The 15993-nt window shown below is 36.6% G+C and overlaps 2 protein-coding genes across 2 annotated transcripts in view; one reads left to right on the top strand and one right to left on the bottom strand.

The window, feature by feature from the left end:
* Positions 1 to 7429, bottom strand: part of LOC124641820 (ABC transporter G family member 20) — a 67910-nt gene extending 60481 nt beyond the window's left edge. Inside the window, exon 1 of the mRNA XM_047180051.1 lies at positions 7246 to 7429. The gene's annotated coding sequence lies outside the window, so the exon portion shown is untranslated. The remainder of the gene's footprint in view (positions 1 to 7245) is intronic.
* On the top strand, positions 6361 to 7017 carry LOC124641696. Its single transcript, XM_047179865.1, has one exon. The coding sequence runs from the start codon at positions 6361 to 6363 to the stop codon at positions 7015 to 7017; it is 657 nt and encodes a 218-aa protein (XP_047035821.1).
* Positions 7430 to 15993: the final 8564 nt, after the last annotated feature.

Genomic DNA, 15993 nt, shown 5'->3' on the forward strand with positions numbered 1-15993 from the left:
GTTTTGTACACAGCGCAACTTTTACCTAATTATACTCAATTATGAAACTGTACATTAAAAAGGTGTTAATCACCAGCCATTACCTAAAAACTAATGATTTATTATACAAGTAACAATTAATAATTTTATGCATTTTATCACGTACACATCTAGAATCATTGTGAACTGTGTCCGTCTCTACAGGGTTAATTTTCAACCACCATCCAAATTTTCAGAAATGATTTAGAATCGGTAACCTAATCAATTAATCAAATAAAAAAATATAAAAAATATTAGATGATTTTCATCATTGTCCGCTACTAAAATCACAACGTGTGGAATACACACAGTTCGGTTGTTGAACATGGCGCGCTTGCCTCAAGATTCGGGAAACGCACACAAAAAACAGCATGCACTACGCCCGACATCGTACTACCGGCACTACGCCCCCCTCCCTCATACCCCGCACCCCGCACAGCCCCCGGTCGGCCAAGCGCCGGTGACTTTTTGTTTAGTTGACCGTGACCTAGTTACGTGCGAACGTGTGCCATATTTTTGTCGCTCTCGCTGCATTTTCGATTCCGAATTCCGGTCGGTTATCATCGCACGACATGGCGACTTTTTATTCTAATGCAGAGTATTTTGAAATGGTCAGGTGCTACATTTTAAGTGGCGAAAGTTTAAATGGTGCGCAAAGAATGTACAGTGCAGAAAGTTTACCGCGTTTACAAAGACGAGGTATTAATTCGCGAGTGCCTAATAGACAAACAATTTTAGCCGCAAACCAAAGGTTGTTAGATTATGGGCAGTTTATCACACCAGCCCATGCAACAAGTCGTGGCGGTCACAACGAAATAACACCAGCAGTCGAAAATTCTGTACTCGAGTTTTTCGAACGTGACCCCTGCGCTAGCACTAACGACGCTGCTCGGCGCTTCGGTGTCAGTCAGTATTACGTGTGGAAGCTGCTGAATTCATCTGGTTATCACCCATACCATTACCAACCAGTGCAATCTCTTCACGATAACGATGGACCCGCTAGAATCGTGTTTTGTGAATGGCTGTTAAGAAACATTAATTGTAACATTTTGTGGACTGATGAAGCATTATTTACGCGAATCGGAATTTATAACAGCCGAAACGAACATTATTGGGCGTTAAGCAACCCCCACGTTATTAGAAATAACTACCATCAAGTGCGTTTTAGTGCGAATGTTTGGGCAGGTATTATCGGTAATGTTATCGTGGGACCGATTTTTATTGAAGGACGCTTGACGGGTACTAATTATTTAAACATGTTACGTGGTGTTATTGAAGACTTAATAGACGAGGTGCCACTTTCATACTACAACAATCATTATTATCAGCATGACGGTGCACCACCTCATTACACAAGTGCAGTGCGTGAGTTTTTAAATAATAAGTATGGCGATAGATGGATTGGTCGCGGAGGGCCTGTCCTATGGCCTGCCAGGTCACCAGATTTAACGCCACTTGATTTTTTTTTATGGGGTGAAGTTAAAAGACGTGTTTACGTTGAAGAAGCACAAAGTGTTGAGGACCTCCGTAGTAAAATAATAAATGCATTTAATGAAATTAAAAATCAAACAGATACTTTAAACTTATTAAAAAATAGTTTAGAAAAACGTGCACGTTTGTGTATTGATGATCATTACGTTTTGACAATAAAACACATTAAGGCGTGTGGTTATTTTGTATGTTCGACTAATAGATTAATGTTTTGACAGCGTGGTCGGTGATTTTGGCCTGAAGTGTAGCTAGAGATTACATAACGTATTTCTCTTTTTGGGTCTGTTATCTTAATATTTTTATTTGTAAAGGTTGGCTGGCAAATTTCTTCTGTATGATAATTTACATAGAGACCCCACTCGAAACAGACTAAAACAGAACTGTGGGCCTATAAGTGGAACGATGGTTGAAAATTACGATAAATAAAAGTGATTTAAGATCATTTATAAAGGTTCATCTTAAAGTTCTGTACTTACAGTTACCGGCACGGATGTCGGGCTCTCGGCGGAAGAGTGGGGATCGCTTTGCGCACCCGTACGCATAAGGCAATAAGGCAGTAAATCGCTTGTGCGCAGGTGAAGGTCAGGGCCCGACATCCGTGCCGGTAACTGTACCTATGTATATAGAAAATACCTACGCTAATACATAGTAAAGCTGAATCAAAGAGTTTGTTTCTGGCTTAGGTACTTCGTACTTTTGTCTTTTTATCGAAATAGTATATTCAGGTCCAGGGCTGAACCGTTTTCATTAGCCAGTTAACAAATAGATGGACACTATGTAAAACGTCGTTTTTACTCAATACTTATCTATTATAAAATACCTATAGATGTCGCTAGAATTACTGTAACATCATAATAATCTTGAGATCTAGTGATTGCAATGTATCCTACTTCGGTCATATTTCATTTCATTATGCGTCACTCAATTTATTGGTGAAAACCTCATGAAAATATGTACTTTCAGCTTATTTTGAGTTTGTCACAAACAGATGAACAGACAGACAGGATTACTTTGATATTTAATGTTTTGATTTGGTTTCGTTTTCCTTCTTTTCAGAAAATGTGTACGTAACAAGAGTCATGGCAAGTAGGTATATTAAAATTTCTCATCTCCAAGAAAAACCTTAAAAGTAATATTTTGAAAGGTTATTTTTATTTCTATAGCGTTAATTTTAGCAAGTCTATTTTAGCATTTCAATGAAATTCAAATTGCTCTGAAATATACGCATTATTGCAATGATTGCGATATTGATATTATTTCGTGGAATTAATCATTTCTCTTATTGCAATGTACCAACGAATGTCCAAATCGATGCATAGAAACATGATGGAATCAATATGTATTCATTTTAATATTTACATATCTAGCTATAAGAGCTATAAGAATCTAGCTTTTCGACATTTAATTTAAGTAAAAAAAAAAAACAAAATATTTGTATCGATAATTTTCAGATATTGTAGATCCTTAAGGTATTGTTTTATTGAATAATCCAAGATATACAATAGCTATCTTCCGCCAGCGGTTTTACCTGCGTCCCATGAAAAATACTCCGAGTTCCTAAAAAAGTAGCCTATAGCCTTCCTCGATAAACGCTACTTTTTATTAAATACAAACTGTGACATATCAAGATGATACCAAAATTATAAATCGTTTATTTGAAGGAGCTAATTTCAAGAATTTCTTTCTGGACCCATGTGAAAAATTCCTTCAGTGTCACACAACCCATTTATTAAGGAAGGCTATAGTATAGACTATTTTATCAGGTATCTTTGGAGATCAAAGGGGGTGGCCTATGTTCAGCAGTGGACGTCCCATGGCTGTGATGATGATGATGATAGACAATTTTTTACCGAGTACGATTGCCACGGGATGCGGCACTGGCGGAAGCTAGTTAGATATATTTATATTATGACCGATTTTAAATACAGACAAAACCGTAGGATTAAGTTACTTATATGCTGATAAATCTCTTTTGCCCACTGATGCACGAATTACGTGCGTTCGTGATAGGTCTGAGCCGCGTTTCGACACTGCTCCATGACTCATTGAAACAATGGCAATCGTTACCTATTGCGTTTTGTTATTGCCGTTGTGTTGTCTTTCGTAGGTCATTACATACAGGTACTTGTATTATAACTGTGATTGTTATTTTTTATCTTGAGAAGAAAATATTGTCTGTATGTATGTCTGTAGTGGTACTGGGTGTTGCTGGGGAGTTTGATGCTTTATTTCTTCTTCTTCCCAGTAATAACAGACAGGAAGTGGTAACAGACAAGAGTGGGCGTTTTGGGAGGCTAACTCATGTAATCCTGACGTTCGAAAAGTGCTGATATTCAGCCTTTTTTCAGCTTTTTGATTTAGACCGTAGTTTTTATCGATATAATTTTTTGAGGTTTTTTAGGATACCAATGCAATGCAATTTGGTCGGCGTTTCTATACATTTGACATTTTTATCATCATACACATACAGCCAATCAAAAAATTAGATTCAATCAATAAAAAACATCCCCCTTTAAGACTCAATTTCATCAAAAATGGTTCACTAGTACTCTGGAAAATATGACACAAACATTTGAATATATTGTGTTAATTGTGTTGTTGCAATTAATGGTTTAATTGCAATAAACTTCACTAAGGTTAGAGGATAAATTGAACTATAAACATAACAATACTATATAATTTGTATAACGATTAACTTCCATACGTCATTCTACATTAGGGCATGCAATTTCGGTAAAATCAAAATTACCGGTAAAAAATCGGTAATTAAAATATTTTTACCGGTTAACCGGTAAAACGGTAAAATTTGTATTTTTTAAAAAATGTGATAATAAATCAATAAGATTGGGTAGTCCAAAAGCAAACAATAATTAAAAATTCAAGGTATAAGGTGGTAAACATTTTTTGTGACGTAGGCCGTAACAAAAAAACATGGCAGTACCATCCGTACGCGATGTCGTCGACAAAATGCAAGAGAAACGGCTGCGATGGTTCGGCCATGTAAAAAGGAGACCACCTGAATACATCGCCAATGTTGTGTACTCAATCTCGATATACCCGGTCAAAGGCGCAGAGGCAGGCCGAAACGGTGGTGGTTGAGTGTCGTAATAAATGACATGAAAATCTACGAACTCGAAGAGGAAGATGTCTTGGATAGATTGAAGTGGAAGAAGAAGATACAGAAAGCGGACCCCGTCACAAGACGGGATAAACGCTAAGAATTACCATGAAAAAAAATCATTTTTTTTTCATTTACTTGAAAGACCTTTTTTATGGTAGATCGTAGCCATTTTATGGACCAGGGTTGCGGTAACTCTTTAGAACAATCCCGCAGCTCCGGCAGGCCTTGGCCCTGCGCGTGGAACAACTCGGGCTACCGACACGGGTCAGTTGTCTATGCAGACGTCGGAACGATGAGCCACCCAAACTCACCGTCCACAGACCGACGCCTGCGGTGACCGGGAGACGTCTCTCGACACTCGGCGCCCGTGGTGTCTTCCTGGTCCACTACAGCGGCTGGGATGAGAGGTGCAAACTCGCAGGCGCTCCACAGTCTCCTTCTCGAGCATGACTGCTTCGCAGAAGGAGGCGACGGCTTCCCATTCCCTCTCGCTCCGGACCATGGCTTGAACCAGAGCCGGACGCGAGAGGTTGCCGCTGCCTATTGGCTCAACGACGACACAGCGGTACCCTTCCCAGGCAGTGCACACCTGGACTGTGTGCTCCACCGTGTCCTCAGAGCTGTCCGCATGGTAGTGAAGTAAAAGCCCTTTCTCAATAAGGTCATAGAGTAGGTAAAATAAGCATAAGCTATATGTTTACCTAATAGGAGCAGACATCTATGAGGAAATTCAGAATAACCGAATGAATATTTGTTTAGATATTATAAATTAAGATGAGAATGAAGATTTGTATCTAACCTAGAGATAGTTAAGGAGCCACATAAGTTTACTTTCCTAAAAAACAGCAACTTTAACTTTCTTACAATATATATTGTATGCAATATTACGTTATGTTCAGGTTACATAATGAAGATTTGACGTTAAATAAACAATTGCTATATATTATCACAAAAACGTAAAAACCGGTAAATTACCGGTTACATAATATTTTTACCGGTAAATTAAAAATCGCGAAAATGGGCGGTTTTACCGGTAAAACCGAAACCGGTAAACCGGTATTGCATGCCCTATTCTACATGTCTAATTATAACAAATAAACTTGTCAAATATTTAAGGATTTTTTGATCGCATTTTTTCACCTTTTTAGCCGGTTAGAGCTCCCGCACATTGCAAACTTTTAGTCGGTCGATAGTTTTTTTGGTTTTATAAATCACTATGAAGATGAATGGTAGTGCGCACATTACAAAAGCCAGGTTTAATCGCTGCCTAGGGAGTGAATTTTATTTTTGTTCTAATTATTTAAATCTTCTTTATTATTAACTTGATTGAGAGGCTACACGTTTGAATTTTTCCATTCAGAATTAATGTTGATTGTCATAACAAAAATTCTTGTTTTTTTTTTCTGTTTTCATAAAAATTGCTGGCCAGGCTTTTCTTTAATTAAGAGACAAAAACTACCTCTATATGTAACTATGGATAATTATCTTAAATGTATGTTTGTAAAAAAAAACTTATTTTTCAACGTTTCGTCACAATGATTGTGTGGTAACCACCACAATTATCATTAAGGTATATCTGCGTCTTTAATGTCCGGTAATTTGTATAAATGACGATATTTTTTCAATAAACCACTACATAGTCATTTGAAGATCATAAAAAAAAACTTGACGGTCACCCTGTATATCCGTTTGAGGCTAAAAATAATATTAACCTCATAAATGCCGACGACATGGTGCTGCTGGCTCCATCGATCAGCGCTCTCAAAACGCTATTGTCGGTGTGTGAGCGTTATGCGGAGGCCCATGGACTTAGATATAATGCGAAGAAGAGCGAGTGTCTGCTGTTCAAGGCAGGCACTAAAAGCTATGATGTACCACCTATTACACTTGTAGGGACTGCTTTAGAGTGGGTCACTTCTTTTAAATATCTGGGGCACTGGGTCACTGCTACGCAGACTGATAATAATGACATTGAAAGGGAACGTAGGGCGCTGTCAGTCAGGAGCAATATGTTGATCCGTAGGTTTGCAAAGTGCTCAAGGGATGTCAAGAATACTCTGTTCAGAGCGTACTGCACATCTCTCTACACTTGCAGCCTATGGGTCGACTATACGCAGAGGACCTACAGCGCCTTACGAATCCAATTCAATAACGCATACAGGGCACTATTGAGATTGCCGCGACACTGCAGTGCATCAGGGATGTTTGCGGAGGCGCGTATTGATGACTTTCACGCTATCATCCGAAAGAGAATCGCATCCCTGATGTGTCGGGTGCGGGGCAGCGCTAACAGTCTCTTGAGGACTGTGGCAGATCGGACTGATGGCCTCATATTAAAACACTGGACAAAGACGCAAGTGTTGTCTACAAACCGTGCCCAGAAGTAGTGTTGAGTTGTGTACGTTTTTTAATGAATTGTATTTTGTTTATTTGTCATGACATGATTATATAAAATTTTTATTTAATGTGTTGCCTAAATGTATGTGTTTATGTACTAATACTAGATTATAAGCTGTGTATGTCTTTACTAACAATAATGGATTGTTTTTATCTGAATTAAAATTGATTATTATAAATAATCTTTCTTATCTAAATATTCTTTGAAAAAAACTCACGTTCAAAATTCCAATCTTCGTGAACACAAAAACATGAACAGTAATAATGTTATTACAAATAATTAAAAAATAAATGCACAACACAACACAAGCACTGCGGTATTATTAATTTAATAATATTCGCGTTATTATTTCGAGAACAGACCCACGTCCGATCTCCTCGAACGCTGGTATAACACTGAACTTGAATTTAAAAATCGAACACGCCCGCGCAAGTTGTGGTCTTGATTACCTTCAGATCGTTTACTTTAAAAAATGAACCTATAGGCCTAGAAAATAGGGTTTATAATTACTTGTGATAAATGAGTCTAGTAATCAGATGCTCGTCTAATAAATTAATTTATTTAGCGGATTTTCCACTTAAAGGCATTAATGTTGGGTGCTCTTTGTTGAAGATCTACTGTGATGTTTGTTGTTTGCGATGGTTCTTAAATCCAACGTATAGTGGTAATTTTTCCTAAAATATGTATAGAAATACTTAGGATAATTAAATACTATATACCTAATAGTTTTTTTTATTTTCTCTTATTATGGTAGATATTTTATTATCTTTATTTTCAATAATTTTACATTTTAATTAAAAACTACCTAAAACTAAAAGGCATCAATCAAACAAATATTAATTGTAAGTAGGTACTATGTCGAATTAGATTAAGTCTGTAAAGGCATAGTAACTTTGAGAGATGAATAAATGAATAAAAAACCTTCTCACTGTCAACTGGGATTTTGTTATCTGGCTCTTACGGTTTTAAAGACTTAGACTAGCCTAATTTCAAAACGGTGTTAGTTAGAACATTTTATAAAGGATGCTATAAGTTTGCCAAAAACTACAAAATACAGCCTTCAAAACCTATCTTACATCAGATACTAGTGCTTTATCTAAATTGCGAAGATATTTCATATTAAGCACGATTTTGCAATGTACCTCTACTATTGATGCATTTTCTCCTTGAATGTTACCTCTCTAAACTAAATAATTAAATTGAATTCAATCGAATCCTTTTAAAGCGATTTATATTGGTCCAATACTTACATGATTCCTTATTTAGAGATAGCCATTTTTGGAAGACATAGTATTTACGAAATCCTTAAATTTTGGAATCTCCCAAGGCTTATCCTGTGCCATTCGTGTCAAGGGATTGAAACAAATAAACATATAGGTATATTGTAAATATTGGTACCTAGAGTTAAATTTGCATAGTATACATCATCTGCCTAGCCTTTTCCATAACATACAATGACGTTTTTTTTCCAGAAAGACATCTAGTCTCCTCGAGTTTCGCAAAAAAAGTTTTCCGTAGGTACATAGCCGGGGAATAAACATACTAAATGATGTTTATAACGATAGAGTTTTTCTTTACGGTTTTATTTAGTATACACCAGCTGTTTCAAACGGTGTAACCGGAGTCCCGAGGAAACCACTTCCTTGATGCTTATAAAAAGCCTGCATGCATCTATATATTATTCTCACTTATTTTGTTTTTCTGTCCTGATCCTAATCTCTCTCCGGTCGTGTCGGATTGCCGTCCCATCGAGCAACGATAGTGAAGGAATAGTGAGTGCACCTGTGTCTGCGCGAACACTTATGCACTATATATGTTATGGACCATGTGATTAATTCGGGCATTATTTATAATGCCCGAGCATTATGAATAATGTCTAGCTTTATCGGGCCAAGTGATTAATAACTATCTTAACTTCATTATTTATCACATTGCACGGGCATTATTATATTGCTACATGACAGTTGGGCAATTTGATAATAAAGCTATATTTTATGCGGTGCGAGGGTGGCAGTTGTTCTAATAAATAAATCCTGTTACTTGCTACATATTTTATGATTATTGTTTTAAATTATATGTTCTATTTTAATGGGAAATTATAAGTCTAGGCACAAAACTATTAATTGGACAATTGTCATCTAATTTACTAACTCGGCCTCGTTTTTCTTGATCGCATTTTTCTTGGCTCGTTTTTTTATGGTAGAATTTAATTTGGATTCAAAACATTGTATTAAAAACTGAACTTAGTGACGAAAACGAATCGCTGCAAAACCGACTCCACGTAGTCTTGTCTGCCCTACCCCTAGAGTGCAATTCAAAACCGCGTAGGCACGAAGGGGCGAGGCGGCCTGCGAGCTGAGGCGCAGGTAGTTGAAGCGCTCGCCGCCGCGGCTGAGGCTGGCCGGGAGCCGGCCAGCAAGCCGAAGCTGCGGTGGTGAGCGTGAAAACCATCTGCGACGATAAGCTCGCATGGGACCGCCGGAGCCCCGCAGCGCCGGAGCCGTGACAGAAGCCATGCTTGCTGCATGTTGCATGCCTACTTCTATACTCTGTCAATTGATATGGGATGTGTTATATTTAGTTTATTTTAAGTGAAATGTCTATAACAATAAAAAAATGAAATTAAATATGTTTGTATTACTTTGCCCAAAAGGTCACGGGCAATATGTATAGTGCCCGGTCAATTTGATTGTTTGAATAATTATTAGCAAATTGCACTCTCATATTGGGCATTATTCATAATGACCGGGCATTATGTATACTGCCCAATTTATCACTTGGTCCATAACATATATACTAACCGTCTTACCACAAAAACTTTAAACGTCAGTTTATGCCTTGTCTAAAAAAAATGACAAATTATGACGTTGACATATGTTCATTTTGCAGCCAAAATTTTATTAGACAAGTGTAAAACAGGGTTTAAAGTTTTTGTAGTAAGGCCATTAATGTCTTGCGTAGATCTCTTTCGAAAACAGACAGAACTTTTAATTATAAATAACATTAATAATAATTCTTTAATCTAGTCGACATAGAACCCATGTTCAACATCAATTTTTTTTTAACAGATTTTAACAATTACAAATATCATTTTTTTTTTTACAAAATAAGATTATTAATCTAACGTGTTATATCAAAATGTTACAAAGATTTAATACGTGCTTAATTACTTCTGTCACAAGGTTGCATGTTGGATACAAATAATTATATTTCCGCATACATAATCGAGTTTTTATGCTGAATGAGCTAAAGAGGTTCAAATGTTCTGAACCTCTGTGAAGGTGAGCTGCTTGGAATTCGAGACTAGTTATAATTTATAATTATTGGATATTATTTTTATTAATAGTTCTTCTTCCTGGATAGTTCTTAATCCTTGTATGCATGTAGAGAAGTTTGTCTAAAATAAAACATTCACCAATTTTCAGACGGTAAATTCTACTCCGTATCAAAATCAAAAATCCTTTATTCAAACTTGGCTGCAAAACAGCACTTTTTGAACGTCAGGAATTTACAAAAGACAACCCCCAAAACGCCCACCCTTCACCACTTCCTATGTGTTTTTGCTGGGAAAAAGAAGTGAGACGCAACAAACTCCCCAGCATGTATTCACTTTTTTCGATTTTCAGGATTATCAATAGTTAGGACATAATTGCGAAACTGTATATAAGGTATCGTACATTTGTATAAACAATATCGCTTGTAAGTCCCGATTATTTATGAATATGTGTACAAATCGCAAAAGTTTAAAAACCTTTGGATCTAACTCTCGAAGTAGTTTCCAATTAGGTACGTCCTAGGCGTATTTTATTACCTTCTTGAGAGCGAACAAATTGAATTAGTCTCAAAACTTATTAGTTACTAAGTACCTAGCTTAGATATCTTCTACGTATCCAGACTCATTACAAAATTATGTTTCATTAAATTCGTGGTGGCCTAGTGGGTAAAGGACCAACCTCTCGAGTATGAGGGCGCGGGTTCGATCCCAGGTCAGGCAAGTACCAATGCAACTTTTCTAAGTTTGTATGTACTTTCTAAGTATATCTTAGACACCATTGGCTGTGTTTCGGATGGCACGTTAAACTGTAGATCCCGGCTGTCATTGAACATCTTTGGCAGTCGTTACGGGTAGTCAGAAGCCAGTAAGTCTGACACCGTTCTAACCAAGGGGTATCGGGTTGTCGAGCTAACTGGGTTGAGGAGGTCAGATAGGCAGTCGCTTCTTGTAAAGCACTGGTACTCAGCTGAATCCGGTTAGACTGGAAGCCGACCCCAACATGATTGGGAAAAGGCTCGGAGGATGATGATGACTTTTCAAGAGTCTTTTGTTTGTTTGGACGCGCTAATCTCAGGAACTATTGATTTTAAATTTCCTGGCCACTTTTATCCCGGTGCATGAAGAAGTTAGCGATGGTTTTGATGATTTCATTAATGTTCTCAAAGAAATGGATTTACCCATATTTTACGTTCCTATCTGTTTCAACAAAATCACTAAAATTCTTCTTAAAATACGCACAATCCTATTCTTAGAATTGTAAATACATATTATGTTTGACCGTGACCCTACCTCACAGGTTGTCTGTTATTTATGTTAAAACTTTAAAGGTGAACATAAGTTTATCATGAGATGAATTAATTAAGAATATTTTAATATGTAGCTTATTCACAGAATTAAACTTAGGGCTTTTACAAACAACCAAACAAACAAATAAACAAACTATTCACATAGGCCTATTTTTATCCTCATGCAGGAAGAAAGCCACATACTTTATGGTATAGGCACAGAGAAATACAAAAGGGCTGGATCCCGTAACCAATATTAAGATTTTAAAATATGTAAGTATAGAGCAAGATTAGGAGATTGCTTCGGGCGCACAAAATTCTATTTACTTACGGCAATGTTCTAAGTTATTCTTCATATCGAGTGAACATTAGGTTTATTATCTAACAAGCCCTAGTGTCGGAGTTTAATTTTCTCAAATCCACTGTAAGCCTCTGACTCAGTAGCATTCTTCCACCAACTCATCCTTCTACGGGAATCGGAAAAAATATACAATGATTAGTCAATATGGATATACGAATCATGAACTGACCTCATAGAAGTCCAATTTTCCTTATCCCTTAAACGCAGTGAAAAACCAATTCATTGTTATGGTCACAAGAATTTTATAGACACATACTTAGTGGGTATGCAAATTAACTCCTATACAGTTACCTGTATGACTAAGCCTTGATATGTGATAAGGATAAAAGTTGCATAAATCGGACTATCGAAAAAGGACTCGATAAGAATTAATTGCATTGCTGTTTCAACGTGTTTTTTTTTACCAAAATTATCTTCTGAACAAAAGCCATTCCTTCTTTCTTCTGTCTTGAAGAATCCAGGTGTTTCTGCTAAATCTTCCGAGGTCTACCTGGTCTGCCATATATTTATCCGTCTTGTAGTATTCACTTGGTGACGGTTAGTTCTGATTTTATACAATCAGGATACTTTTGGCTGAAATAAATTTAAATAAAGAACATTTGCATTGTTTTTTAATTACGTAGGTACCTATTTGAATGACAGTTAGTTTCAGTTAATAATAAACTACTTTGCATAATTGTAGTCAAATAAAACGTGTTTTTTTGTAAAGAGTCTCTGTTACCATAATTCAAAAACCGTTATCTGGTAAAACCATAAATTACAGAGTTTTTCATTTAAGAAAATCTTATATTCCGATCACGTAGTCATGATTTATAACAAGGCATATAAGAACATTGACCTTTGCCCTTGTAGGAAACCTGAGGGCAAATTATCTAAACAATAAAAAATAAATACATAATATCAATCATCTTGATCCTTGATGTGTCAGTCTTTTTGAAATCAGCGCCATCTATTATCAGAAGCTCAAACTATTATATAACATTGAAGGCTTTAAAACGAAGGCTTGAGCGGTTTGCTTTTAACGCCATCTATGTTTGTGATATAAAACTAAGCAGATGCAAGGCTGTATCAAAGCCTCATTGATTCGTAGTTTTCATACATTGCGATAGATGGCACTACAGGTATTTTTTTTTTCATTTATGAAAGACTATCAATATAAGTTTCCATTGCCTCTAATCATCATCATCCTCCGAGCCTTCTCCCAATCATGTTGGTGTCGGCTTCCATTGCCTCTAATCACTGTCGCAATAGTCTAGTTTGTGTGACTTTGGTCTCCTAAAAATATAACTTCTATGATTTATTCAATACTTGTGAAGTATTTTCAATTTTAACTGATATCATACCTCTATTATAGTAATTAAACTTCCGTAGGATTTTTAATTTGAAAAAACGATCATTTTTATGCTATCCTGAATGTAGGATTCATTCGCAGATTCTAATCCAAAATATATCTGAACTGGATTTTCAAAATTTCTATTAAAACTCCAGTGATAAATCTTATGGGTACCAAAGTCGTTTCGGAATAAATTTTTGACATCGCACACGCAACAATTTATCCTTGAAAAGGTATCCCACGACCGTGGGTTCAATAAAACCCAAAACAGTTAACAAAACCTGTTTTTAAATAATTTGCAAACTTTAGAATATTTTTGGTTACTAAATGGTTTAATAAAGGTTCTACCTGATTATCTAAGGCTCTAAAAAATGGGTGATATTATGTAGCTTTGAATTTTAATTTTAGTGTTTAATCACGTGTTTTGCACGCGTATATCTGGGTTTTCCGAAACCTAAATCGTTCCTTTAAATACCTTACATACATGAATAAACAAAGTAAAATTCCATGGGCAGATAAATAAAGGTCCCAAGAAGCAGGTAGCAAATGGTTTGTGCTCCCCCGTATCCCAATGGAAAAATTAGGCCCCGTTCAAAAAGGTCAATGAACTGTATTATTTTTGGAAGGACTTGAGCCTTCCAGCGCAGATATGGAACGTCCATAAACCACTTACAAAATTAGATAGTGAGTGCCTTTTTGTCACGGAACCGCTTAATTTAGACACTCAAATGGTATTGAAATCATTTATATTTTTTAAAGCTTAATGGTTTGCTCATTCATAAGCAATCTCAGGTGCTGGGTTGACTCGGGCTGCGGATTGTTCGAAAGAGATATATGTGATAGGTACATAAAAGGCCTATGACGGAACACGACGGTTCTTAGTCAGTAAAAGTCTGCTAACTCACAGCGGCAGGGGGCATTTGATGATTTTTGACATCGTTAAAAAAAGGTACTGGGTTGACTTAAAATGAAATCCAGTGGTCATTGGTCCGATTTGAGAAATAGTTTCAGAAAATAGTGAAATTACTAGCATAAAGAAGCTAGCCTTAACATTAGATATAATAAGCAGAATAGAGCTTTCAAAAGCATTTCGTCTTCTATAAGTCCTACGTACTGATTTATCTTTTGTTTCTTTGACAAATACATTGACTTATAGATAACTAATAAAATCAGTAAGCCAAGGTTCAAACACCTATATCAAATATCAACAAAATGAATGCCAAACCACTCATGGTTGCGGAAGTTTCAATTTCAACAGAGTCTTGCGAAAAATATAATTATATAATCTGTGCTGCGCGCCGGACAAACTATAAGTTCATATTTTATGCGCCGTCTTTAATGAGTTGAAAGATTTCAATGGTGATGACGTTTTTTTATGGTTTATGACATTCTAGCTTCAGCCCCTAGTTCGTTATGTTATGTTCTTTCCCTAGTCAACTCTATCTCTGTACCAAATTTTATTAAAATCAGTTCAGTGGTTTAGACGTGAAAGCGTAACAGACAGATAGACAGACAGACAGAACGTACAGACAGACAGACAGAATTACTTTCGCATTAATAATATTAGTAGGGATTATCCTGAATGGGATGGATCTATGAAGGTGATAGGATTTTTTTTTACCCGACTGCCAAAGAAGGAGGGTAATGTTTTTTAACAATAAGTTTATTTCACACATAGTTTACAATGTTAAACTAAGACTATGAAACGTAAAGGTTTATTAAGCTCAACAATATGAGTTACCCTGACTCCTAAACTAGGTATAGGCCTGTAACTTAGAAGTCAATGATTCTCCTATCAGTATAGAAAGTTTCTCAGTAAGGAACTATCAAAATGCATTCCAAACGAGTAATTTCTCTATTGCCACTTTAGGGCCGCGGTAATTAAAACTACAGTATCTATGCAAATTTTAGAAAAAATATTTGTTCAGAATTTTTCGGAATTTGAAAAGTTATTGAATAGTATTGAGAACCTATAAGTTCGAATTTTATGCGCCATGTTTAATGAGCGGATTTTAACGATTCTTTATTTATTTATTTCACAGTTTATATACACAGCTACACACAAAACACAGACAATAATAAAAATTACAAAGGCATCAATTATTTCAAAAGAAATCTCTTCCAGCAGGCCAGTTATGGGAGAGTTAGAATAAAAAACACAATACATACATACAATTAATAGTATACGCATCTATGACAAATTATCTAGGTTATATGTCGGATAGGCGAAACATCAGGATGGCACTATTGCCCGACATCAGCTAGGGTAATCGCACAAAGAGATAACTCAAAAGAACTCAAAACTCAAAAACGTTTATTCAAATTAGTCAGAACAAAAGACAGCCCCCAAAACGCCCGCCCTTCGCCACTTCCTGTGTTTTGGCTGGGGAGAAGAAGTGGCGGAACAAACTCCCCAGCAAAACATGTCTGTCTGTTAGGTTAGAAGAACCTCTACACTTTAATTTCAAAAGACACTTTACACACTTTACAATATGGATCTACAACGGTACTACTACACTAGGTACACTAGACGTGACGTAGGGCAGTTTCGAGATGTGTGCAACACGACGACTCAACGAACCCTGAGCTCCGTCGACGCCACGCTGACCACCACGACTCTGCCAAGCGCGCCAAAATGTTGTTTCACTAAAAGCGCCACCAGATGAGGCGCTTGCGTCTCGTTTAGTGTCCGTACTATTGACCGTCTCCGA

The sequence above is a fragment of the Helicoverpa zea genome, chromosome 23 (assembly GCF_022581195.2).
Source record: "Helicoverpa zea isolate HzStark_Cry1AcR chromosome 23, ilHelZeax1.1, whole genome shotgun sequence".
Lineage (NCBI taxonomy): Eukaryota > Metazoa > Arthropoda > Insecta > Lepidoptera > Noctuidae > Helicoverpa > Helicoverpa zea.